Raw genomic sequence first — 24,026 nt, 5'->3', positions numbered from 1 at the left:
GGAGCTGAGTTTACGGACAGATCAGCTACGATCTTATTGAGTGGTGAGACAGGCTTGATGGTCCAAATGGCTGACTCCTGCTCCTATTTCTTATGTTCTTGTTATTATGAGTGTGTACTGGTGTCAGCCCACAAGAATCACCATCTTTCTGGTGCCAGTGCAGTATGCCCACAACTCATTAACCCGGATCACCTATATGTTTTTGGGATGTGGGAGGACACAGGAGCACTGGGAGGAAACCTATGCAGTCACAGGGTGAACATACAAACACCCTGCAGACTGCGGTGGAATTAAGCTCAGGTCACTGGCGCTATGGTAATGTATGCTAACTGTAACAACTATGAATAATATGCTGCCATGTTTCAGGCTCCCAGCACCTGCATTATCTGGATCTTCAAGCTCTTATTCATTGACAATGGTGATGTGCATGCAGGAGGCAGATGACAGACACAGTTGGTTTCGCAAACTGTTTTGCGAGGAGTTGGGAAGTGTGAATTGGACATGTGAAGCAGTGGGAACAGGACAGGATGGGGAGGCGGTTTGCAATTGCTCTGGTGTTAGCCACTTAATGTTGTCATAGCCAGGGGCTGATAGTGGGGTCAAGCTCCCACTACCTACTAAATGCTCCCAATGGCATGTGACCCAAATAGCCTCTGACAACCAAGTCCAGCTCCTGGCCTTCACGTGTGGCTCAGCTACCAAGCCTGACAGAACCATCCCTACTGACAGACAGGGCAAAGGCAGGTTTCTGGCACCTTAATACCAGTCACTTGGGGTTCGTCAGCCATGGTTGGTAACTCATCCAGAAGCAGGACTCCAGTCTCAAGTCTTTGCAGGGAACACTTGGGGAGTAAATCCAGGGACCTGGAGTCCCCAGGGCAATCCTACATCGAGGTCAATGTGGCCTGGCAACTCCTATGATGCCACTGGTTCCAAACTGTGTCAATCTGCTTTCCTTTGGGTTCACCAGCTGCTTGGAGAGGGGGAGCCTGCTGCGGAGCACAGCAGCAGGTTCTCAACCTGTCCTGGCCTAGTTTGCATATCACAGACAGCTGGGATGCAAGATCCATGCTCGATCCTGCCCAACAGGCCTCAGGGGTGTTGGAGGACGTGGGAAATCAGTCTCATGGGATCTCAAGCTGAACATCCATGGCCTCCTGCCTACAGCATTCATCGCCCCGATTTAATTGCTGATTGGGTGTAAAGAAATGTGGAGGGAAGGTAGACAACATCAAAGTGGTGGGAAAGGCTTTGTAGTGTGTGATAGAGCCTTGGATGAACATTCTTGCGCAGTGGGGGGAGAGGAAGGTAATTCTGGAAGAATATGTGGAGCTGATACATGTGGAAACATCGCCATACCGATGGTGCATAAAAGAGGAAGAACAATGTGCTCCCGGTCGGCACCAGTGCTAATCCACACAGCCCCACAATATCAAAGGAACACTGAACCAAATGGTGGCAATTATGTAAGGTGTTGTCGGGTCCTCGTGCACTAATCCCAGCCAAATGTAGCAGTCACACATACAACAAAAAATCCCTGGGCACTGACACCTACCTGCAAAGAGCCTTTTGTTCCCGGGGCTTCAGGAGTTTAGGGGGAGGGAGAGTGCTAACAAGTGGTTAACCCTTTGTGAGGTCAGGTAACATGGCTCCATTCTTGTCCACTGCAGTTTAAGTGATCAAAGTAAATGCATTTATCTATCATGTCACCTTACACTAGTGAGATTCATACACTGGCAGATACAATACAATTAAAACCACACACCAAGGCTGCCAAGCAACAAATCTGCAAATACAAAATAAAGCATAATAAAATTGAGAACAAGTTGTGCACAGTCCATAGGTTGTGAAAGCAGTTTAATGTTGAGGTGAGTGAAGTTATCCATGGCCATTTCAGGCACCTGATGGTTGAAGTGTAATAACTGTCCCTGAGCCCGGTGGTGTGGGACCCAAGACTCCTGTACCTCCTCCCTGATACTGGTAGCATGGCCTGGATGGTGGATGCCACTTTCGTGTAGTATTTTGCATGTGCTGCTGATATACCTGTCCTGCTCCATTTTGTACCCTGTTATACATGGGGACTGAAGTACAGCCTGTTCCTGCAGTCTGCAGCTGGGGAGTAGTGACCCTGCTGACACAAGTCATCTGCCCTCCCATGGACATCTCTATCATCATTGCTGCAGTTTCCAAACAAACCAGCCTCTGCCCCCCCATCCTCCTCCTGGGATTCCCAGTGGGGAGGGGTTCTGCTCTCATCACAAGGAAAATTCTGATTTACCCCAAGACCCTCTCTCTTCTCTCCCAACACTTGTTAATAGGAACACATTTTATTGTTATTTGGAGACAAGATAATTATAAGATTATTAAGGGATTGGACACACTAGAGGCAGGAAACATGTTCCCGATGTTGGGGGAGTCCAGAACCAGAGGCCACAGTTTAAGAATAAGGGGTAGAACAGAGTTCAGGAAAAACATTTTCACCCAGAGAGTTGTGGATCTGTCAAATACTCTGCCTCAGAAAGCAGTGGAGGACAATTCTCTGGATGCTTTCATGGAAGAGTTAGATAGAGCTTTTAAAGAGAGCAGAGTCAAGGGATATGGGAGAAGGCAGGAACGGGGTACTGCTTGTGGATGATCAGCCATGATCACATAGAATGGTGGTGCTGGCTCGAAGGGCCAAATGGCCTACTGCTGCATCTGTTGTCTATAAGGGGGAGATTTTCTCCAGCATCACTTGGCTCCACAGCAGCTTCAGTGTATGAATATCCGAGTGTCAGGACTGCCTCAGCAAATTCTATTCCCACCCAGAGGCGCGAGCACAAAACCACTCAATGGTGCAGGAGGAAGGCAAATCAATCTGCTGTGATAAATCCAGACATTGCCACTGTACTGGAGATGATTCAACCCATCGAATCCAATGCTTTCCCCACAGGCACCCATCCCATTTCTCCAGAAGGAAACAATCTGAACACAAACCAGGTCACTGGCCCTTCCGAGAACCTCCATGGCCGTTTACCATCCTAATGCAGAGTGCAGTTCAAACTCACTCTCCTGAATATTTCCCCCAGATATCCTGGGTCTGTAGCACCTACTCAAACCAGCCACGTGTTCACTTTCCATGGGGCCGGGGGGAGGTGTAGGAAATGGGGATGAATGGGAGATGATAAGAACAGGTGAGGGGAAAGGTAAGATGAAGTAAGCTGGGAGGTGATTGGTGGAAAAGGTCCAAAGAAGATAGAATCTGATTGGAGTGCACAATGGACCATGGGAGAAAGGGAAGGAGGGGAGGCACCAGAGAATAAGTTCATAGCTCCAGATTCCCCACAAGGAAATGTCCTCTCTTCACAGTTACAATCCACCCCCAGGATCTTACAATTCAATCAAGTCCCCAGTCAATGGTGTAAGCAAGCCTACCCTATTCAACCCTTCCTTTCAAATCAGCCCACCCAGCCCACTCTTATGACAAGTAAGAGGCACACCGCCTCAGACACATGGCCTGGCGCAGGAGAACCATCTCACACCGCCTCAGACACGTGGTTCTCCCATGAGGTCCCATCTCCTTCATTAAGGTTCAGAGGTCGTACTTCCTGCAGCAGTTGGCAAGATTCCATCTTCTCCACAACATCCTGGCACAATTCTACACTGTCACCATGGAGACCATCCTCACATCGGCCATGACTGTCTGGTTTGGTGATTCTATCTTCCCCACAACATCCTGGCACAATTCTACACTGTCACCGTGGAGACCATCCTCACATCGGCCATGACTGTCTGGTTTGGTGATTCTATCTTCCCCAGAACATCCTGGCACAATTCTACACTGTCACCATGGAGACCATCCTCACATCGGCCATGACTGTCTGGTTCGGTGATTCCAACTTCTCACAATATACAAAAACTACAAACAAACTGTCAGGACAGCAGAGAAAAACACATCATTGGCCATGTTCGTGCATTAAACCTCAGTTCAAACATTACCCCATATCATTCAGAACATGGACAATCATGCCAAAGGACCATGTGTTGTGCATTCCAGCTGCACTGAGCAGGAGACAATGCCCTGCAGCCCAGTGCCTGGTTCAGAGGTGAGAATATCATCCATCGCAGTCTGGTGTGACCTGTGCACTTTCTCCAGTCAACAAGGGAGAATTTGGGAAGGCAGCAAATGGGATGGGATACCAGTACTTCCGAAAAGGGAGAGAGAATTTGAAGAAAACAGTCTGATTTTACTAACCTGATATTGGGATGAGGTATTAATGAGCCATGCTCTGATCAGTGAGGAAACACTGCCCCTTGCAGGACAGCATTGGACTAGCAGGCATTCTGGAGAGCAATCCCTTCTGGCCCAATGAATTTCAGAGCAAACACGAGGAAATTTGCAGATGCTGGGAATTCAAACAACAACACACACAAAATGCTGGTAGAACACAGCAGGCGAGGCAGCATCAAAAGGGAGAAGCGATGTCGATGTTTTGGGCCGAGACCCTTTATCAGGACTAACCAAAAGGAAAGATAGTAAGAGATTTGAAAGTAGAGGGGGAGGGGGAAATGCGAAATGATAGAAGACCGGAGAGGGTGGGATGAAGCTAAGAGCTGTAAAGGTGATTGGCAAAAGTGATACAGAGCTGGAGAAGGGAAAGGATCATGGGACGGGAGGCCTCAGGAGAAAGAAAGGAGTGGGGGAGCACCAGAGGGAGATGGAGAACAGGCAAACAACTAAATATGTCAGGGATGGGGTAAGAAGGGGAGGAGGGCATTATCAGAAGTTAGAGAAGTCAATGTTCATGCCATCAGGTTGGAGGCTACCCAGCCAGTGTATAAGGTGTTGTTCCTCCAACCTGAGTTTGGATTCATTTTGACAATAGAGACAACAGGAATGGGATGTGGAATTAAAATGTGTGGCCAGTGGGAGATCCTGCTTTCTCTGGCGGACCGAGCGTAGGTGTTCAGCGAAACAGTCTCCCAGTCTGCGTCGGGTCTCACCAATATATAAAAGGCCACACCAGGAGCACCGGACGCAGTATACCACACCAGCCGACTCACAGGTGAAGTGTCGCCTCACCTGGAAGGACTGTCTGGGGCCCTGAATGGTGGTGATGGAGGAAGTGTTCAGGGCAGGTGTAGCGCTTGTTCCATTTACAAGGATAAGTGCCAGGAGGGAGGTTGGTGGGAAAGGATGGGGGGGGGGGGGGTCGAGTGGACAAGGGAGTCGCATAGGGAGTGATCCCTGCGAAAAGCAGTGGGGGGGAGGGAGGGAAAATATGTTTAGTAGTGGGATCCCGTTGGAGGTGGTGGAAGTTACGGAGAATTATATGTTGGACCTGGAGGCTGGTGGGGTGGTAGGTAAGGACAAGGGGAACCCTATCCCGAGTGGGGTGGCGGGTGGATGGGGTGAGGGCAGATGTGCGGGAAATGGGAGAGATGCGTTTGAGAGCAGAGTTGATGGTGGACGAAGGGAAGCCCCTTTGCTTAAAAAAGGAAGACATCTCCTTCGTCCTGGAAAGAAAAGCCTCATCCCGAGAGTAGATGCGGCAGAGACGGAGGAATTGTGAGAAGGGGATAGCCTTTTTGCAATAGACAGGGTGGGAAGGGGAATAGTCCAGGTAGCTGTGAGAGTGTAGGCTTATAGTAGATATTTCAGAAGTAGGTTTTTTTTCTTTAAAACCCAGAGTGGCAAGTGCAAAGTGCATAGAACACCCTACCAGGCTGATGGTAGAGGCAGATACATGGGGGACATTCAAGAGACTCATATTGGAACATGAGTGAAAGAGAATGGAGACCCAATGAGAGGGAAAGGTAACAATGATCTTGGAGTAGTTTAAAAAGGTCAACACCATATTGTAGGCTGAAGACCTATGGCAATGTCAAATTAAATTTAAGAGAATTGACAAAGTCCTGTTGATCAGTCTATGCGTCACAAACTGCAGAATTATCCCATCACCTGGAATCCCCATCGAGTAACTCTCCCATCACTGGTGTTAGGCTTGCCAGCCTCCAATCACTTGGCTTGACCTCTTAGGCACATTAGCCACTGTATCTTCTGGTACCTCTCCCATAGCCAAGGAGGACATCAGAATCTGAGGATCGAGCATAACATCCCACCCAATCAATCAAAAGCTGCTACCTATCAGATTGCACCCAGCATCCACTGCAAAAGCCTGGCCCTTGTACTCGGTCTGTACACGGTTCAGAACGTTATTCAGCAGGGCTGTATGATATATTAGGAGATGAGGCAAACGTGGTTCCCGATTAAAAGATGCTCCACACATCATGTCAGAACAATGCAACATTGTTTAATATATTTTAAGTACTTTTCCATCATCTAATAGCAGTGAAGGCTTGGATATCCATTTGTCTGCAACATGATTAGCTTTCTGTGCAACAACTAGGGTGAGAATTAGCAAAGTCCAATTTTATTTCAATATATTCTCTTCCAACATCCTTGCAAAGATGACTTGTGAAAACCTGGCCTTGGGTCACCTGCAGAGAGAAAACAAAGGTGAAACCATTAGTTTCTTGTCATGCACATAAAACACTACACAGTATAGGCTCCCCTTGGCCCACAATGTTGTGCCAGCATTCTTCAAATTCAATCCAACCCTTCCCTCCCACATAGCCCTCCATTTTCCTATCATCCCTGTCCCTGATGTATCTGCCTCTACCACCACCCCAAGAGGGTGTTCCATGCTCCCACCACTCTAAAACTTCTGCATCTTTTCAATCACCTTAAAATTAAGTCAAAAATACAAAATGCATTTCGCTTCCCCCCCCCCCCCACTTTCAAATTTCTTACTATCTTTTTTTTCTTTCAGTTAGTCCTGACGAAGGGTCTCGGCCCGAAACGTCGACAGTGCTTCTCCCTCTAAATGCTGCCTGGCCTGCTGTGTTCCACCAGCATTTTGTGTGTGTGACTTGAATTTCCAGCATCTGCAGATTTCCTTGTATTTGCTTTTTAAAATTAAGTCCCCTGGTATACACAAGGATATAATCAAATTCGAATGAAATTATGAGACTTAAAATTTAAACAATGACAAAGGTGTAAGGTGAGGGACTGTACCTTAGCTCAGGGTTCTCCTGTAGAGAAGTGAATGCTGTAACATCTACAAGGACAGGATAAGTTTGTGGAGAGATGTCATTCAGTCTCCCACTTAGAATGACATTAGGCAGGGAACGAGGACCTGGAGTGGGCTCAGTCACTCATCAGCCCAGTTGCAGTATTAAAGTGAAAGTCTCCCTTGCCAACCTTCCCAGCTGTGGTGGGATGGTGGTTCCAAGAACAACACTTGACTGGGATTGATTTGAGGGACTCCAGTGGCAAGATCACCAATACATAGCAAATAGCAAGCCAGGGTGACACGAGTAAATCTGCAGATGCTGGAGATAAATAAAAACACAAAATGCTGGCAGAACTCAGCAGGCCAGACAGAATCTATGGGAGGAGGTAGTGACGACGTTTCGGGCCGAAACCCTTCATCAGGAGTGAAGTAACATGGGATGGTCGAGGGGGGAGAGGGATGGAGTAGAGAGCTAGGAAGTGATAGGTTGGAGGGAAATGGGCTAGGGGGAAGGTGGAGAATTATGGGAAATAAAAGAGAAAGAAAGGTAGGGCTGGAGGGGGGGGGGGAGATTATAGTGAGGGGGGAAAAGAGAGAAAGAGAACCAGACTAAAATAATAGATAGGGATGGGGGTAAGGGGGGCAGGGGTATCAGAAGTCTGCGAGTTGAATGTTCATGCTGGCAGGTAGGAGACTACCTAGGCGGGAGATAAGGTATTGCTCCATCGACCTGCGTGTGGCCTCATCTTGACGGTAGAGGAGGCCATGGACAGACATGTCGGAGTGGGAGTGGTCTGTGGAATTGAAGTGTGTGGCCACAGGGAGATCCCACCACTGCTGGAGGACTGAGCGCCGGTGTTCGGCGAAACGATCTCCCAGTCTGCAGTGGTGAAATGCCAGGGTGAAATGTGGCCCAGGATTTAGAGTGCATCTCTTAATGGTGCACTGGAGAAAGCTACCAAGCCCCATCAGATCATTTCGCATTACATTCCCAGCAGTGATTTCAAACCCAGCTGGACTTTCAGTCAGCAGCCTCAACTTCCAGTGACAGCTTATCCTACCTCAACTCCGATTGCAGACAGACATTCTAACAGCCCGAGGGGCAACAGTAGTGTAGCAGTTAGCGTGACACTTCCCATGGCCAGCAGTCAATGTTCGATTCCTGCCACTGTAACGAGTTTGTATGTTCTGTGTGACCATGCAAGTTTCCTCCAGGTGCTCTGGTTTCCTCCCACATTCCAAAGGTAAGTGTGCTAGAGTTAGTAAGTTGTGGGCATGCTACGTTGGTGCCCAAAGCCTGGTGACACTTGCGGGCTGCCCCCAGCACGTCCTTAGACTGTGTTGATCGTTGATGCGAACAGTACATTTCACTGTTCACTTCAATGCACACAACCTCATCTTCTTTGAACACAGTTTACCTGCCAGATTAACCCCAAAGATCTTACCTTTCAGTATTTCTCCTAACAGGCAGTTAGTTTTTTTGCGGCTTTAACTTTACTGGAATCTTTTTCCTTAAAAAAAATTGAAATGATATTTAGATCACAAGACATAGGAGCAGAATTAGATTGTTCAGCCCATCGAGTTTGTACTGTCATTCCATCATGATTATCCCTCAACCCTGCCATCCTGATTAACTTAGTTGGAGACACACAGATAGCAGTGACATTGAGCATTACAAGTAGTTCTGGATACAAGACCGAGATGAACAATAGAAAACAGTGAAAATAGGTGAGATGATTATAAAATTCAGAGGCTGACAGATTACAGAATGATTCCTGGAAGTAGTCAATCTAAACCAGGTACAGACCAGTTCACCCAACATTAGTGAGAAAGTGCCTGTGTCTATAAACACAATGCGATTTAAACTGCCAATGATTAAATTTATTAATATTTAATATTAAATTATATCAGACCACTGAACTCAGACATCACCCAGGTCTCATCAAGCATGAAGCACCAGAAATGTTAGACTGTTTACTTTTTAAAACTTGTCACAAACACACCTTGTGCTAAATTTCAATCTTCTGGAAAACACTAATTATTTGTAGTAATGTTACTTACTGCATCATGTGATTGTATGTACTGTTGTGTTCCTTAGTCCAGATGAACGTAACCTCATTTAGTGGTATATGCATACAGTTGAATGACAATGTTAATATTTTTAATAAATTGAAGATGGGTTTAAGCTGTTAATTAAATATATTATGAATTCAAAATTAGTTAAAAGATAATTAAACTACTAGTTTGATGTAAAGGCAAAGAATTGACTAATATCCCTTACTTCATGGAGCTGACAATAACTGCCCCTGCTGTGACGCTTCTTGCGATTGACTCCACTGCCCTCTCGTGGCAAGGGAAGTCACTGAGCTCGAGGGCATTCCGTGATGGGAAAAATCACTGAATCTTCATTGCAAGTGCAGCTTATTCATGCTCTGCACTAATATTTTTACTACAAGAGAACTTCCAATAGAAAACTTGGTATTAAGTCCAAACTTCAGTAAAAACTTCAGCAAGTCCAAACAGCAAAGTGATCAAAGCTCTCCTGATAGGAGAATTGGAAATTCAAATTCAACCGTACACACGCAGACAGCTAAACAAAACGTTCCTCACAGGCCAAGGTTCAAAAACAGTACAGACACCACTGAAATATTATCAGGTTGCTTTGTTGGTTTAGGAAGAAACTTCAGCCTCGACAACTTTTGCAAGCAAAACAAACCAAACAATTTCTAGCTCCAAAGAGATCCCTGCAGGAACATTTTAAAGAAACTATTACAACCCACAGTTTCACAAAGCATTTATGACAATTTTAAAGTATGGCAGAAGACTGAGACATGACCAACCTTTTTAACTGCCATTAAAACATCAGATTCCTCTCTGGAAAATAGAATTTAAAAAAAAATTAGATCAGTACTAATCATTTCCTCAAAAAAGTCAAATAAGCACATCACTTACTCTTCCTTTTCTGTGTCCAATCGCTTCTTCTGAAAGAAATTAGATTGTTAGAAAATACCTAGTTTGTGATTGACTGAAGTATGGGGTGAGGAAGGCAAAAACAGCCAGAACTGTACCAGCTACCTTTGAAAGCCCAGCTTTCTTGGTGGATGCAGGTCTCTTTGTCTTTTTGGGTGGAGATTCATCCTCATCTTCAGCCTCATCCACCTCCTCCTCTTCCTCTTCCTCTCCTTCCTCCTCTTCTTCCTCCCCCCATGTATCATCATCTACTGGAAATTCAAGAACACAAACTTGATGTCAGGCTATTAACTGGTGACGTGGGCCCACCAACTAACATGCACTTGCTTACTTCTGTACAAGCATCAGTCACAGGATTAGTCGTACAGCAGGGGAACAGGTCCATCAACCCCAAATCAACCATTCTTTGGTTTTTCTGGAGACAATAACATAGCTGTTAGTGTAACACTATTACAGTGCCAGACTTCAATTCCACCACTAACTGTGAGGAGTTTGCACGTTCTCCCCATGACTGCAACGTTCATGTGCTGGAGGAGGGGGACAGGTTGTCTGGTTGGGCACAGTATTGTAGGGCTGAGCATCGTGCCTTACAGCACCAACAATCCTCTGGGAGCTCTGATTTTCTTCCCCTTCCCGAGGGCATACCGTTAAGGTTAGTAGCTGTGGGCACGCCATGCTGGTGCCGGAGGTATGGAAACACCTGCAGGCTGCCCAGCACATCCTCACTGATTTGATAATGAAATGTTCACAAGACAAAAAAGACAATCTTAACTCTTCAGCCCACTACATCCATACTAACCTCTCGGCTCATCTACTCTAAACACATTTATTTGTACGCACGGTATTGCTAAAATTAAATCTGTGCCCTCTTGTTTTTGACATGCCTGCATCAGTAAAAGATTCTACCTACCCTCAATCTAGATTGAGTGGATATTCAGAAACTGTACCCCTCCCCCCAGCCAGAAGTGGCTAATACAAGCAGGAATAATTTTAAGAAAGTATGGGGGGGCGTGTCAGAGGTAGGTTTTGTTGTGCTCATTATTGAAGGAGAGCAGAGCAAACCAAGATGCCGGCATGTGGGATATTCAACCAAACTTTGATACATGAAGTGTTTCGAGAGGCTCGTCATGAGGCACATCAAGACCCTGCTGACCCCCTCACTGGACCCCCTGCAGTTTGCGTACCGTCCCAACCGCTCAACAGACGACACCATTGCCATCACCCTCCACCTGGCCCTAACCCACCTGGACAAAAAAAGACACGTACGATCGGATGTTATTCATAGACTTCAGTTCAGCATTCAACAGAATCATCCCTCAGAAACTGATCGGAAAGCTGAGCCTACTGGGCCTGAACACCTCCCTCTGCAACTGGATCCTAGACTTCCTGACTGGGAGACCTGTCAGTCCGGATCGGGAGCAGCATCTCCAACACCATCACACTGAGCATGGGAGCCCTCCCAGGGCTGTGTGCTCAGTCCACTGCTGTTCACTCTGCTGACCCACGACTGTGCTGCAACACACAGCTCGAACCACATCATCAAGTTCACCGATGACACGACCGTGGTGGGTCTCATCAGCAAGAACGATGAATCAGCTTACAGAGAGGAGGTGCAGCGGCTAACGGACTGGTGCAGAGCCAACAACCTGTCTCTGAATGTGAACAAAACAAAAGAGATGGTTGTTGACTTCAGGAGGGCACGGAGCGACCACTCCCCGCTGAACATCGATGGCTCCTCGGTAGAGATCGTAAAGAGCACCAAATTTCTTGGTGTTCACCTGACAGAGAATCTCACCTGGTCCCTCAACACCAGCTCCATAGCAAAGAAAGCCCAGCAGCGTCTCTACTTTCTGTGAAGGCTGAGGAAAGTCCATCTCCCTCCCCCCATCCTCATCACATTCTACAGGGGTTGTATTGAGAGCATCCTGAGCAGCTGCATCACCGACTGGTTCAGAAATTACACAATCTCGGATCACAAGATCCTGCAGCAGATAATGAGGTCAGCTGAGAAGATCATTGAGGTCTCTCTTCCCACCATCACAGACATTTACACTACATGATGCATCCGCAAAGGAAACAGCATTATGAAGGACCCCATGCACCCCTCAATCTCTTCTCCCACATGCTGTCTGGGAAAAGGCTCCGAAGCATTCGGGCTCTCACGACCAGACTTTGTAACAGTTTCTTCCCCCAAGCTATCAGACTCCTCAATACTCAATTTATTGTAATGCCAGCACTGTTTTTGTGCACTTTATGCAGTTCTGTGTAGGTCTATAGTCTAGTGTAGCTCTCTCTGTTGTTTTTTTTATTATGTAGTTCAGTCTAGTTTTGTATTGTGTCATGTAAACCATGGTCCTGAAAAACATTGTCTAATTTTTACTGTGTACTGTACCAGCAGTTATGGTCGAAATGACAATAAGTGACTTGACTTGATAACTCTGTACAATATGCGAACTCCTCTCACGTGGGAGTGGCTAATGAGTGGCGGAGGAATAACACTTAACTATCACTACACAAGGGGGGGAATGAAGCACCTGCATCGCCCCCCGATCAGGGTCATGTGAAGCCATGGGAGCAGGTGGTGGATGGTTGTACGAGCAGCCGGTGCAGATCACAAGTCCTGGTTATGTAACCATTGATGCCAGGCAGGCAATCTGTGAAGAGTATTGGTAATGGCTGGGATCACCTGTCTTGTAAAGACACTGCCCAGAAGAAGCCAATGGCAAACCACTTCTGTAGAAATGTTTGCCAAGAACAATCATGGTCATGGAAAGACTGTGAACACCCATATTACATGACATAGCACAATTAATGAATGATGTGAGAGGGAAGGGTTAGGTTGATACTGTAGTAGGTTAAAAGGTTGGTACAACATTGTGGACTGAAGGGTCTGCGCTGTACTGTTCGATTACAGATTAGAACAAACTGCACACTTACAGAGCAAGGTGGCGATTCTCCCAGCCATTCTACTTTTAACCAAAATTAGTGATAGTGATAGTGGCAGAACATGAAAATGTGAACCGAAGGTTAAACAAACCTTGTACTTACTGATCATGTTCTCTACTGCTATGTAGACAGGACCAGATCCACTTTTTAGCCTGAAGCTGATGGGAGGGGTCAGCTCAATGCCATAAAATGTGGTCTAGGAGGAGAGAGCAGTGTTAAAGATCAAAGAACCTACATTTTTCCATATACTACCTTGACATTTACAGAAAATGTAAATGCAATAGAATTTACAGAAAACAGACTGACAAATAACCAATATGCAAAAGTTGGCAAACTGTAAATATAAAAAACTGAGGAGTTGTAGAAGAATCCTAGAAAGTGAGTGTAGGTTGTAGAATGCATGGATGAGGCAGAAAGCTTAGTAATCAGACGTGGTGTTCAACTGCAGGAATCGGACAAGCATGACAGACCAACCATCGGCAAAACGGAGAGCTTCAGTGTGGCAATAGGGACCGGTGGGCTCTCGTCTTCCGGAACAATCTCCACAATGGTTAGTTCATCCTTGGCACCAGCACCCAAACATATCTGGAAGTTAAAGGGTTAAGAAACAGCAACTGTTAAAGTTCAGGGCAGAAACCCATCTGTGTGAAAGTAAACTTTGCGAAGAAGACCCACCACTTATAATAAATAGCGCTATTCCTGCAGCTGAAAACTCCAACTGGAAGGAGATTCTGTGGCTCCAAGACACCTAGCACCATCTTCCTCTGCTTTCTAAAAACATCTCCACCTCCCCCTTCCTCACTCACTGTTGTAGCAGACTCCCAGAGACAAATCATTTTCCTCTGTTTTCTGGACAGATTTCCACTTTGCTCCTTACCCACTGTCATTGTGCCAGACTGCCCTGGAGAGCTAGTGCCCTCAGAAGTACAGGCTTTCCCATCACTTACGCCAGCTTGAGAGGCATTAGGACATCCGAGCTGGGCTACGTTTGAGTAACCATAACCTACTATCACTGAAATACAATCACCAGCTCCAACAGATGCACCTGGGGGTTTGCTGCATGTAAACTGTTGATGTCTCTGCACCGTGAGCAGTTACGTCGGGCACGTATTCTTTCAGCAACCCAACACAGCGAGATGCTGCAGTAATCGGGTGCCATGGTAGCATAGAAGTTAGCACAATGCTATTCCAGCTTGGGGCATGAAGTTCAATTCCGGCATCATCTGCACGTCCTCCCTGAGGAGTTTCGCCCCCAGTCCTGGAAAGACACACCTGGTAAGTTAATTGGTCATTACAAATTGCTCCACGATTAGATTTGGGTTAAATCAGGATTGTGAAGGGGTGCTGGGTGGTGTGATTCGAAGAGCCTATTCCACACTGCATCATTAAATAAATAGTGCTGGAGGAACTCGCAAGTCAGACAGCACCCATGAAGGAAACTAAAAGTTAATATTTCACTCCAAGAACCTTCATAGTCTTGATAAAGGGTCTCAACCCAAAACATCATCTCGTCAGAGCAATACAGCACAAAGGAGGCTCTTTAGCCCATTTAATCTATGCCAAACTATTACTCTACCTAGTCCCTTTGACCTGCACCCAACCATAGACCAGATTCTCCTCCCAGCCACCTATCCAAATTTCTCTTGAAAATTGACATTAACTCACAGCCACTGCTTTGGCTGGGGGCTCATTCCACACTCTCACCACCCTCTCAGTAAGAATTTGCCCTGATGACCTCTAATCATTTCACCTTTCCTCCTTAACCCATGAACTCTAGGACTAGTCTTACCCAACCCCAGTGGAAAAAGCCTGCTTGCATTTACCCTATCACCTCAATTGTGTATACCTTTATAAAACCCGCCTTCATTCACTGACACTCGAGGAATAAAGTCCTAACCTATTAAACCTTTCCCTATAACTCAGGTCTTCAGGTGCTGGCAACATCTTTGTCAAATTTCTCTGCTCTTTCAATCTTATTGACATCTTTCCTGCAGGTAGGTGTGCAGTTTTGGTCACAATACTCCAAATTAGGCCTTACCAACATCTTATACACCTTCAACATAGCATTCCAACTCCTGTACTCAATACATTGATTATGAAAGCCAACACGTTTTCTTTACAACCCTATCTAGCTGAGATGCCACTTTGAAGAAATTATAGAGCTGTATTCCTGGATCCCCCCGTTCTACCACACTCCTCAGGGTCCTACAGCTCACTGTGTTAATCCTACTCTGGTTGGCCCTCCAGAGGTGAAACGCCTCACACTTGTCTGCATTAAATTCCAGCTGGTCCAGACCCTGCTGCAAGCTTTGATAGTCTTCCTTGCTGTCCACTGAACCCCTGGAAACTCTTCATTTCCCTCCATGGATGCTGCCTGACCTGCTGAGTTGCTCAAGGTTTTCAAAATCTGCAGAAGCTCTTGTGTCCGCATGCTACAAAGCATCTTTGAACATTGCGTTTGAAGCATTACATGTAGTTCTTTCCACTGGAAGCAAAAAGCCCCTCGTTACCGTCTTTAAGGACAGTCGATGCTCAGCAACTTCATCATCTGTAATTTCAACCTTGTGTGACTTCTGCTGGGCGTTCAACTCACAACCTGTAGGTAAAGTCAACAGCTGTATTCTCATTCTTCAAGTAGCTTTTCAACAATCCACCCCTGCTGATCATTGCCTGGAGGTGTCACTGCAGGTCACACTCGCACCAGGTCAGGCAACATCTATGGTGCAGAATAAACAGCTGACATTTCAAGCTGAAACCCTTCATCAGGATGGGAAAGGAAGGTTCTAGAAACCTACATAGGGTGGTGAGGGAGGGGAAGGAGTAGACGGTGAGTGGGTGGGGAAGATGGGATAAGTAACAGGCTGGGAGGGGATAGGTGGAAGAGGTAAAAGGGCTGAAGGAGGAATCTGACAGGAGGAGAGTGGACCATGGGAGAATAGGAAGGAGGAAAGAAGATGATGGTCAGGTGTGGCAAGGAAGAGGGTAAAATGGGGAATTAAAGAAAAGGTGTCTGAGACACACACAATGGATGGGATGATGTTAATGAGTCAAAATTTTAAGGGACATGGGATAGAATGGTACAACATCCAGGAGGCTACGTAGCATCGACACCAAGATCACCAGGCTCAAAAACAGTTCCTTTCCCCGAGCAGTAAAGCAGATCAACACCTCCAACCACTAACCCACCCCTCCATTACCTCTCCTCATCATTACTTTCTCATTTCCCATCAGTCACCTTACGTACAGACACTCCTGTGCCTAATGTCCCTTTATGGACTATTTATATGCATACAAGCCAGCTTACTTATAATTATTGGGATTTTTAGTATTGTGGTCTTTATCTTGGTTTTTTTTGTGTTGCATCAGATCTGGAGTACTAAATATTTTGATCTCCTCTACATTTGTGTACTGGAAATTATCTTGAATCTTGTCTTTTTGTAAAGTACCCAATGCCCATCCAAAAGCCCCTTAAAATGATGGCAACAAGTCTGATATATTCCTTACTCCAGAGAATGGCAGTTGACTTGTCCATTTTACTTCTGTGTGAAGACATTTTTCAACACTGCTCAAAGAGAAAAGAAAACTTTGTGAACAGCACAGCAAAGTCAATTTTAGAACACTGCATTGTTAAAGGGAACACTTCTTGAACCATACTACTGCGCAGGTTGACTCCATGGTTAAGGCGGCGTACAGTGCATTGGCCTTCATCAATCATGGGACTGAGTTTGGGAGCTGAGAGGTAATGTTCTAGCTATATAGGACCCTGGTCAGACCCCACTGGAGTACTGTGCTCAGTTCTGCTTGCCTCACCACAGGAAGGATGTGGAAACTATAGAAAGGGTGCAGTGGAGATTACAAGGATGTTGCTTGGATTGGGGAACATGCCTTATGAGAATAGGTTGAGTGAACTCAGCCTTTTCTCCTTGGAGCAAAGGAGGATAAGAGGTGTTCTGATAGAGGTGCATAAGATGATGAGAGGCATTGATCATGTGGATAGTCAGAGGCTTTTTCCGTAGGGCTGAAATGGCTAGCATGAGAAGGAACAGTTTTAAGGTGATTAGAAATAGGTACTAGGTACAAAGGAGATGTCAGGGGCAAGTGGTTTTTTATATAAATGCAGAGAGTGGTGAATGTGTGGAATGGGCTGCTGGCAATGGTGGCGGTGGCGGATGTGACAGGGTCTTTTAAGAGACTCCTGGACAGGTACATGGAGCTTAGAAAAATAGAGGGCTATGTGTAACCCTAGGCAATTTCTAATGCAAGGACATGTTCGGCATAGCTTTGTGGGCTGAAGGGCCTGTATTGTGCTGTAGGGTTTCTAGGTCTGTATTTCTATGAAAATGTCTCTCAAAAGAGAAACTTTTGAAAAATATACAAAATATACCACTCCATTGTCATTACATTTTCTGGCCCTACTTAAAGGGAAACAAATTCCCATCATCCTGGCCAACATTCCACTCCATTCTCTTGCCATTCTAGTGCCCACCTTTCACTAACCACCCTCACCCCAGTCCAAATCCCACTTGCAGCAGGGGTTTCTCACAGACCCATTTTGTTTGGACTGATGTACTAAAGTTTCAGGTAGCAGACCTATTCACAAGTGGAACAATGTGGCTAACACCACCTCACTATTTGTTCTCTTTTTACACTTTTTAAAAATACTCCTCATTGCTACTTACATTAATATTTCTATCTTGCACTATACTACCACAAAAAAAATTGAACAACCTATCAGTGATAATAAACCCAATTCTGATTTCTCACCTCCAGTTACAGAAAGGATCAGTGTAGGAACTACATGGAAAACCAAAGCAGTCCAATACTGTTACACTGACAGTGTTGTAATAGACAAGGATATTAAGTGAGCACTCAGAACTAGCCAATTCCAAAGGTTAAACAAGCACAGCAAAGGTGGAGAGTTAGTCAACCATTATATTGGAGAAGAAAGGGAAAAGTGGAGAAACTATCTTCACTATGAGAAAACTAGACCAAACTTGTACATACCTTGCTTAATTCCACAGGCTAACTAACAGAAAGAAAACACAGCAAGGGCTTCCCACACCCAATTTAATTGAAAAACTGTGGAGTGTCAGGTGAAAGTAATTGAGTGTGAATGGATTAACTCCAATTAAAAATCAGGGATGGGTAAACTGTTCATCTTTTAACTATTTCAGGGCCAAGTTGCAATTAGAACATTGTATTTGCACCATCCCATGCACATCAGGCCCTGTTTTGAGTTAACACTAACAGCAGCTACCATTTTATAGATATCCATTCACCACTGAGTTTATTTCAGTTTTCCTCTGGGAATTGCACCCTATGGCAAATTCTCTACTCTCTAGCAGGGCACCCATCTGATTGGCCTTCTTTATCAGCAGTGGCTTTGTTTTCTTCCCTTTCATTCGGGGTTCAATTCCCATCACGGTCTGTAAGGACTTTGTTCTCCCCATGACCACATGGATTTCCTCTGTGTGCTCCAGACTCCTCCCACATATGGACGGGTTAGTAAGTTAACTGGTCAACTTGGGTGTAACTGTGTGCTGCGTGCTCACTGAGGTCCTTGTGCTGTATCTCTTAAATAAAACTTAGCACTGCCTTTTGTAATCTCTCTTTCCATTTACTCTGAAACATTGATTCTGTTTCTCCTGTTGCAGATGCTACTCGACCTGTTGAGTTTTTTTCTGTGTTTATTAGTAAAGTGCTTTGTAGGTAGGATTCAAGTGTGATGATGTGGCAGACAAGTTGGGCACAGTGCACACTCATTAACCTGATAACCTGCCCAGAAATTCTCGATCCATCCCTACCATCCCTACCTTTGGCACAAACCTATCCAGAACCCTAAACAACCTCTTTATTTGCATTGTACATTTCCCTGAGTACATCTGTTCCCAATTTTAGCTCAATAGCATCATAATTCACCCTCCTCCAAGGCATCCTTTCCCATACTCTCTGCTCCTACCTCTGTCCAAGTTTTGACCTAAGCTACCATTTAATTCATGGTCACCAGTCAGAACACTTGGCTCAGAGCCCTTGTTAGTTCACAGGCCAGAGGAGAGTGGGTAAGTTTTACTGAGGGTCAGGCATGCTGTAGTGAATCTGAATCTTAGCCCAGTCTTAGGGTGCTTAAACAAGCAGATCTCTGTGTGTTTCTGACTGCAGTCAGGAAAGGCAGTGTGCTCATTCAGTGTCAGCACTGCAAAGATGCCAGACTCATAATGGGATACGATTGCTAGTTGAGTCACAGCTTGGCATTCCCATCAATTTCTGTCTGTTTAACTGGGTAGTGAATTGCAGACTGGATCTTGTCCTGCAGTCCGGTGGGTGGGGCAGGACTTGTTTTGCTGTGCTGTTGTTCTACTGAACGTCATGGGCATGCTGTGTTGGTGCCAGAATGTGTGACAACACTTGAGTTGGCCCCAGCACATCCTGAGGTGTGTTGGTTGAAGATGATGCACTTTGCCATATGTTTTGAAGTAAGACCATAAGACGGAGCAGGATTAGGTAATTTGACTTGTTGAGTCTGCTCTGCCATTCCATCACAGCTGAATACTACCCCTCTCAAACCCATTCTGCTATTTTCTTTGCATAACATGTGATGCCCTGACTAATCAGAAGCCCTAGATCAACTATGAAATCCAGAAATTGCTGAGGACCAGATCAGAAACATTCAAGTCTGGAGATCAAGTATCAACAAGAGGTGCAGGCATGATCTCCAGAAAGCCATCTCACGGGTAAAGTGGAGATTCTGGACTAGACTGGAATCAAAAAGGGATGCTCAACGTCTGTGGCAGGGTTTGAATGCCATAATCTCCTACAAAGTTAAATCTAGTGACACAGGACAACAGGGCTTCACTTTCAGGAGTTCAATGCCTTCAACGCTCACCTTGACCGCCAGAACAAGGAGGAACCATCATGGACCCCCATGTCTCCCGATGATCCTTTGGTCTCAGTATTTGAAGATGACATGCAGGCTGCCTTCAAGAGAGTAAATCCAAGGAAAGCATCCAGGACAGAGTACCTGGCCAAGTACTGAAGACCTGTACTGACCAACTGGTTGTTGTATTCACAGATACCCTCAATCTCTTGTTCTGGCTGTGAGTGGTACCCACCTGCTCCAAGCAGACTTCAATCATACCGGTGCCCAAGAAAAGTGTGGTATCCTGCCTCAATGACTATCACCCAGTGGCACTTCCATCCACGATGTTTTGAGAGGCTAGTGATGAAGCAAATCAGTTCCCGTCTGAATGGCAACTTGGATCCACTCCAATTTGCCTACAAAGCAAAAGCTCCACAGCAGATACCAACTCATTGGCTCTTCCCTGGAACATCTGATCAGCAAAGATGCATACACCAGGATGTTCTTTATCAATTACAGTTCAGCATTTAATGCCATCATCCCCTCAAACCTAATCAGTAAAGTCCAAGACCTGGGCCTCAATAGCCCCTTTGTGCAATTGGATCCCGGATTTCCTCACTTGCAGATCCCAGTCAGTTTGGATTGGCAAAAATATCTCCACGATCTCCATCAGCACAGGAGCACCACAGGGATGTGTACTTAGCCTCCTGCTCTACTCGCTTTACACCTATGACTGTGTGGCTAAGTACAGATCCAACCCCATATACAGGTTTGCTGATGACACCACTGTTGTGGGTTGTATTAAAGTTGGTGATGAATCAGCATGTAAGAAGGAGATTGAAATTCTGACTGAATGCTGTTGTACTCAATCTCTCACTCAATGTCAGCAAGAACTGATTGTAGGCCTCAGCAGAGGGAAACCAGAGGTCCATGAGCCGCTACTCATTGGAGGATCACTAACTTTAAATTCCTAGGTGTCACCATCTCAGAGGACTTGTAATTGCAAAGAAAACATGACGGCACCTCTACTTCCTCAGGAGTCTGCGGAGATTCAGCATGTCATAAAAAACCTTGGCAAACTTCTATAGACGTGTGGTGACCGGCTGCGTTACGCCCGGTATGGGAACAACAATGCCCTCGAATGGAAAAGCTTACTAAAGGTAGTGGACTTGACCCAGTACATCATGGGTAAAACTATCCCAACCATTGAGCATGAAATGTTGCCATACAAAAGCAGCATCCATCATCAGAGATTCTCAGCACCCGGGCCATGCTCTTTTCTCGCTGCTGCCATCAGGTAGAAGGTACAGGAGTCTCAGGACTTGCACCACCAAGTTCAAGAACAGTTACCCAGCCACCAGGCTCTTGAACAAAAGGAAATAACTGTACTCATTCTATTTCAGGTGTTCCCACAATAGATGATCTTACTTCAAGGATTCTTTATCTTGTTACGAGGAGTGATTGATAAGTTTGTGGCCTAAGGTAGAAGGAGTCAATTTTAGAAAACATTTATTTTTCCTGCATTTACACACTTGATCCAGCGGTTGTGGAGCACATGGATCCCTTCTTTGTAGAAGTCGGTGTCTTGGACCTCCAGAAGTGGTCCACAGCAGGGGTGATTGATAAGATCATGGCCTAAGGTAGAAGGAGATGAGTTATTAACTTCAAACTTTCTGCATTTTCTCTCAGAGTTGAACTGTACGTGCTGGTAACGAGAGCTGCATAAGCCGTCTCCTTCTACCTTAGGCCACAAACTTTTCAATCACCCCTGGTGTGGACCACTTCTACAAAGAAGGGATCCATATGCTCCACGACCGCTGGACTAAGTGCGTAAATGTAGGAGGGGACTATGTTGAAAAATAAATGTGCTAGGCTTTCTAAAATTGACTCCTTCTACCCAGGCCACGAACTTATCAATCACCCCTCGTATTTCATACTTGTTATTTATTGCTATTTATTTACATTTGCACATTATTGTTCATTGATCTTGTTCACAGTTACTATTCTATAGATTTGCTAAGCACGCCCTTAAAAAAAACTCAAAGTTCTTTGTGACAACATATATGTAATCTGATAAAAAATTTTACTTTGAATTTTGTACTTTTTGAAGTTTAATCAATAATCTATCAACCTCTGCTTTAAATGTACTCAATGACTTGGTTTCCACAGCTGTCTGCGGCAATGAATTCCATATATTCGCTCTGCTCTGACTAAAGGGATTCCTCCTCATCTCTATTCTGAGGCTGGTCCTAGATTCACACAATAGGAAACTTCCTCTCTACAACCACTCTGTCTAGACCTTTTAATAGTTGATAGGTTTCAATGAGATTCCACCCCCCGCCCCCCACCCCGCCATTCTTCTAAACTCCAGCAAGTACGGGCCCAGAGCCATCAAAAGCTCCTAATGTTAATCCTTTCATTTCTAGAATCACTCATGAACCTGTTCTCGACACATCTTTTCTTAGATAAGGTACCCAAAACTGCTCACAGTACTCCAGGTGCGATATGTCCAATGCATTAAAAAGCCCTAGTAGCACATCTTTGCTCTTGTATTCTAGTCGTCTCTAAGTAAGTACTAACATTGCATTTGACTTTCTTACCACTGACTCAACTTGCAAGGTAAACTTTAGGAAATCCTCCACAAAGCTCCCAAGTCCCTTTGCACCTGATTTTAGAATTCCACACTATATTCCATCTATAACCCATTGTCCCAATCTGTCCAAGTCCATCTGCAGACGCCCTGCTTCCTCAGTACTACAAAGATAGTTCCTCCACCTAAGCCAAAGTTTCATGGAAATAGTTAAAAAGGTATAAGAAAGAGAAACTACAGTTTAACTGAAAAACAAATTATGTATTTAAATGAAATGCAGAACAAATTGGAACACTACCAAATCTACAGCGCTATAAAACGGTGTTAGCTATCGACAGAGGAATTCATTGAGTGTATGCTGACCTGTTCTTTTGATTGACTGTAAATGAACAAAATCATTTCAATTGTAGATTTAAGATGACTGACCAAGTGTCCTGCTTATCCAGGAATCTATAAAATCTTACAAAAAGAGTCCTGGTAATATCCTGGGGAACTGAGCTGAATGTGCTTTGTCCTGGGTTTCCCCTAGCACACAACACAAAACAAAAACACTGTCTTTTCCAAATTCCTTTTATTCTGTTTTATTATGATTGCGAGTAAACGAGGATGAGAGGGCACAACCTCAGAGTAGACAGACGTCCATTTAGAACAGAGATGGAGGAATTTCCTTAGCCAGATGGTAGTGAATCTGTGGAATTCTTTGCCACGACAGCTGTGGAGGCCAAGTTATTAGGTATATTAAAAGTGGAGGTTGATAGGTTTGTAATTAGACAGGGCATCAAAGGTTACAGGGAAAAGGCAGGGGAATGCTGTTGAGAGGGATACTGAATTAGCTATGATGGAATGGCAGAGCAGACTCGATGGGCTGAATAACCAAACTCTGCTCCTTTGTCTGATGATCTTGTGATCTAAACAGGAGCAGGTGAGTCTTGGTCAGCATGGACTAGTTGGGCCAAAGGGCCTGTTACCATACTGTATCACTCCATGATGCAGTGTCTTGTATAACTCTGCTGACCTGGACCAGAACAAAAGCTTCTGAATGCTGCCACACATTGAGATGAGTGAACCTAAGGGACAGCAGGGACCTGACATTTTGCTGCTCCTATGTTCCACCAGTGGCTCTCTCAGGCTGAATGGGGAAGAACCAACCACTGTCAAAACAGAGAAAATAAAATTATACTGCAGAAGCTATAAATCTGAGGTAAAGAACAGAAGTGCTGGAAGCACTCAGTAGGTTGGGCAGCATCCACAGAGAACACAAAGTCACAGGTTTTGAAAAGTTACAGAAGAACCTGTAGGAAGACTAAATTAAATATGACCAAAGAGCTGATTGTGGACTGGGATGGGGGCGGGGGGGGGGTGACCATTCTGACTGGCTCCATCTCTGTCTGGTATGGGGGGGGGGGGAATATTCTGACAGGCTGCATCACTATCTGGTATGGGGGGGTGAATATTCTGACAGGCTGCATCACTGTCTGGTATGGGGGGCGTGGGTGACCATTCTGACAGACTGCATCACTGTCTGGTATGGGGGGCATGGGTGACCATTCTGACAGGCTGCATCACTGTCTGGTATGGGGGGGGGTGAATATTCTGACAGGCTGCATCA

At 45.3% G+C, this 24,026-nt stretch overlaps 1 protein-coding gene across 7 annotated transcripts; it reads right to left on the bottom strand.

The window, feature by feature from the left end:
- Positions 1-6,298: 6,298 nt before the first annotated feature.
- On the bottom strand, positions 6,299-18,028 carry LOC132387565 (nucleoplasmin-like). Of its 7 annotated transcripts, none has more exons than XR_009510064.1 (10): positions 17,736-17,804; positions 16,476-16,533; positions 15,482-15,567; positions 13,446-13,556; positions 13,074-13,167; positions 10,131-10,276; positions 10,008-10,036; positions 9,337-9,929; positions 6,794-9,241; positions 6,299-6,480 (listed from the first exon to the last, which is right to left on the bottom strand). XR_009510064.1 is itself a non-coding variant. In XM_059960055.1 (10 exons), exons 2-9 carry the CDS (start codon positions 16,522-16,524, stop codon positions 8,516-8,518), a joined length of 600 nt encoding a protein of 199 aa, XP_059816038.1. In that variant the 5' UTR covers positions 16,525-16,533; positions 17,976-18,028; the 3' UTR covers positions 6,299-6,480; positions 8,501-8,515. The 7 variants fall into 7 exon arrangements, 4 of the variants coding, with proteins under 4 accessions (XP_059816038.1, XP_059815955.1, XP_059816156.1 ...); XR_009510090.1 differs by having other exon boundaries at positions 8,501-8,566; XR_009509963.1 differs by having other exon boundaries at positions 6,794-8,566; positions 9,896-9,929.
- Between the last annotated feature and the right edge of the window lie 5,998 nt (positions 18,029-24,026).

The sequence above is a fragment of the Hypanus sabinus genome, chromosome 1 (genome assembly GCF_030144855.1).
Source record: "Hypanus sabinus isolate sHypSab1 chromosome 1, sHypSab1.hap1, whole genome shotgun sequence".
NCBI classification, from domain to species: domain Eukaryota; kingdom Metazoa; phylum Chordata; class Chondrichthyes; order Myliobatiformes; family Dasyatidae; genus Hypanus; species Hypanus sabinus.
This window is presented reverse-complemented; position numbering and strand designations above follow the sequence as displayed.